This window comes from Cucumis melo, chromosome 12 (assembly GCF_025177605.1).
Source record: "Cucumis melo cultivar AY chromosome 12, USDA_Cmelo_AY_1.0, whole genome shotgun sequence".
NCBI lineage: Eukaryota > Viridiplantae > Streptophyta > Magnoliopsida > Cucurbitales > Cucurbitaceae > Cucumis > Cucumis melo.
The window spans coordinates 6124177-6128035 of record NC_066868.1 but is presented as its reverse complement, the minus strand read 5'-3'; the positions used below and the strand labels follow the sequence as shown (position 1 = coordinate 6128035).

At 35.6% G+C, this 3859-nt stretch overlaps 1 protein-coding gene across 1 annotated transcript; it reads left to right on the top strand.

The window, feature by feature from the left end:
• The first annotated feature begins 464 nt into the window (after positions 1-464).
• Positions 465-2553, top strand: LOC103504472 (high affinity nitrate transporter 2.4-like). Its single transcript, XM_008468818.2, has 3 exons — positions 465-1371; positions 1480-1595; positions 1712-2553. Exons 1-3 carry the CDS (start codon positions 562-564, stop codon positions 2376-2378), a joined length of 1593 nt encoding a protein of 530 aa, XP_008467040.2. The 5' UTR covers positions 465-561; the 3' UTR covers positions 2379-2553.
• Positions 2554-3859: the final 1306 nt, after the last annotated feature.

Sequence of the window (3859 nt, the reverse complement as noted above, 5' to 3'; positions counted from 1 at the left end):
AATGTTATTAAATCTTAATAAGTTAAAAGTAAATTTAAATATAACTCTCCTTCCTAAAAATTTAAGGTTTAATCATCTATTAACTCTTAATTAATAAAACTCACATCAGTAGGAAATGAATGGTCAACATTAAAAAAGTTATATGTGGTCTAAATTAAAGCTTTGAGTAATTTAAATACATAATAATTAATCTATAGACGATGAGAAGTTTTAAATCCAAAGGCCTAAGATATAAACATATAATTAATTAAATTTATAGAGATGAGTTGTCACTTGACAGACTTTATAATACTAATATTTTTGTACCCTTAAACTGTATTTGATCCTTTGGGATATACGATGGGACCTTTCAAAATTTCAAACTTCCATATGCGGCTACTGGATATTCTCTTTCTCAATTCCATAATCCATACTCTATTAGCCTTTCATCATTTATAAATAACCTCAAACTCATCAAACAATTTACAAACATCATTAACCTTCTCTATTTGAGTTTGTTAATTCTGAAGCCAAAACAACAACAGGAAAAAAAGAAAAAAAAAAAAAAAAAAAAACAGAAACATGGGTGATGTTGAAGGTTCTCCAGGAAGCTCAATGCATGGAGTGACTGGAAGAGAACAAACTTTTGCATTCTCTGTAGCTTCCCCGATCGTCCCAACTGACACGACCGCTAAATTTGCATTACCGGTCGACTCGGAGCATAAAGCTAAGGTTTTCAGGCTATGGTCTTTAGCCAACCCCCATATGAGAACCTTCCACCTTTCTTGGATTTCCTTCTTCACATGCTTTGTCTCGACGTTCGCAGCTGCCCCTCTCGTCCCCATCATTCGCGACAACCTGAACCTGACGAAAGTTGACATCGGGAACGCTGGAGTTACATCTGTTTCTGGGAGTATCTTCTCTCGTCTTGTGATGGGGGCTGTGTGCGACCTTCTGGGACCACGCTATGGATGTGCGTTTTTGATAATGTTATCGGCTCCAACGGTGTTTTGTATGTCGTTTGTGTCGAATGCTGCTGGTTACATAGCGGTTAGATTCATGATCGGGTTTTCGCTAGCAACGTTCGTGTCGTGTCAGTATTGGATGAGTACAATGTTTAATAGTCAGATAATAGGGCTTGTGAACGGGACAGCAGCTGGGTGGGGAAATATGGGAGGAGGAGCAACTCAATTAATAATGCCATTGTTGTATGATGTTATTCAGAGAGCTGGTGCTACTCCTTTTACTGCTTGGAGGATCGCTTTCTTCATTCCTGGTTTCCTTCATGTTCTTATGGGCATTTTGGTTTTGACTCTTGGTCAAGACTTGCCTGATGGTAACCTTGCTAGTCTTCAGAAGAAGGGAAATGTTGCCAAAGACAAATTCTCCAATGTATGTATAGTTAGCATCTCTTCTTAATAATATAATCTCTCTCATATATATGCTTTACTTAATTAATCATCATCTCTTATAATAAACTATATATCCTCTTCCTCACAGGTCTTGTGGTATGCTGTCACCAATTATCGAACTTGGATCTTCGTCCTCCTCTATGGCTACTCCATGGGAGTTGAGCTTTCCACCGATAATGTCATTGCCGAATATTTCTACGATAGGTAACATAATTAAATTATCACTGTATCGTTGTTGTGATTTTAAATAACAGTGTGTTAGCTACACAAACAAAGCAAATCGAAGAAGTCCTTATGTTTGTCTGTGTTTGTTAAAACAGGTTTGATCTAAAGCTTCACACAGCAGGAATCATTGCAGCAACGTTCGGGATGGCGAATCTAGTGGCTAGACCGTTTGGAGGGTATGCATCGGACGTAGCAGCGCGATACTTCGGGATGAGAGGAAGGTTGTGGACACTATGGATCCTACAAACAGCTGGGGGAGTGTTTTGCATGTGGCTAGGGAAAGCAACCAAGTTGCCAATAGCAATAGTGGCAATGATATTGTTCTCAATAGGAGCACAAGCAGCATGTGGAGCCACATTTGGTATAATTCCATTCATATCAAGGAGATCTCTAGGAATAATATCAGGACTAACAGGAGCTGGTGGGAACTTTGGAAGTGGTTTAACACAATTAGTATTCTTCTCAACAACAAAATACTCAACAGACACAGGATTGTTCTTGATGGGAATAATGATTGTTTGTTGCACTCTTCCAATAACTTTGGTTCATTTCCCTCAATGGGGAAGCATGTTTCTACCACCAACTAAACATGTTGAAAAATCAACTGAAGAATTTTATTATGGTTCTGAATGGACTGAGGATGAAAAGAAGAAAGGTTTGCATCAACAAAGTATTAAGTTTGCTGAGAATAGCAGGTCTGAACGTGGTAGACGCGTTGCTTCAGCTCCAACTCCACCAAATACAACTCCTTCTCATGTTTAATATTAGAATAATATAACATATAGTAATATAATGTTTAATGTGTTTTCTTTGCTTTTTGTCATATGTATCTTTGTGACTTTATTCATGACCTTAAAGGCAAGGCAACCACTCTAAATTAAAGCTATGAAAATGAGTTCATATTTGTTTGCTAAATGAATCTCTAGTGGTTTATCTTTTTAGTATTTTGTATTTTGTATGAATATGTGTAGATTGGGATTGTATGTTGCATAATGAGGCTTTGGATGCATCTTATTTGGCATTTTGTGTTTTGGATTCAACTAAAAGGTTTCTATCTTCTTTTTGATGATGAAAGTAATTAATATAGTTGATTGCTTTGCTGATATCATCTACGGAAGGTTGACTTATTCTTACTTAATTCTGAGGTGTTGGGGGAAAAGCTTTCCACTAGACAACAACGAGAATATTGAGCAGAAATATAATGGAGAAATTAAAAGAATAATAAAATTACAAATACAATAATTAATGTTTAAAAAACTCCAAACCACCGGGAAAAAAAAAAAAAAACATCAGAGCAAAAAAGTCCTACTGGATGAAAAATTGCTACAATTACACTTAAATTTCTCCCTCATCCCATTATCAAGAGCACTTTCTCAAAGTATTTTTCTTTATCACTAACAAACATTTTCACAGATTCTCATAATAAAAAAAAAGAAAAGGAGTTAGCAAACTTACTTGGAGTATTTCTAACTAAGAAGATTTAAACCCAAAAGCCATAAAACTCCCTTTTATAATGCTTCAATATCATTGCTTTAATTTTCCGAACCTTTCGTATGTGAGATAAACACACAACTTCTAATATTTTGTCAAAACCCAACAAATTTTATCTTAACAAGATATTTGAAGAATTTAAAACTTCTATTGTATCCATTGTCTTCACCAACAATCATAATGCCAAAAACTTAGAGAATTATGTTAGGTCTTCAACCTGAAAATCAGTAAAATACTCAACAAGAGAGAAACAAAGACAACACTCTATAATATTTATATTGTTAAATCGAAATATCTGTTCTGACAACACTCTATAATATTTATATTGTTAAATCGAAATATCTGTTCACAAGAAAAGCTAAAGAAAGCATCAAGAACAAATAAAGAAAAATAGAATGAAAACCCAGCTCCCTAGAGAAGACTGGGAAACTTCTCCGGTAAAAGCCACAGCAGCCTTTACTACCAAATGTAGCTCTCTTTATTCAAGTCTTACTAATCGTTCGAAGAGCAATCTCTGTCCCTTCATCGATTTCAGTGGTTTTCAAATCAACCGTTTCGATCTCTAGATTTTTGGTTTTCCCACATTCTCTCGTTTCCTATTCTTCGTTCATTATGAACAACGTTAGCTCAAGATTTTCTCATACCTTGCATCTATGATTATGGGAATATTTTTCGTTGCATCTGAAACAAAGCCCTTTTTCAAGCCTTGCTCGAAATTCGCTATTGAAAAGCCTCTTGAGTGGTGGTTCTTT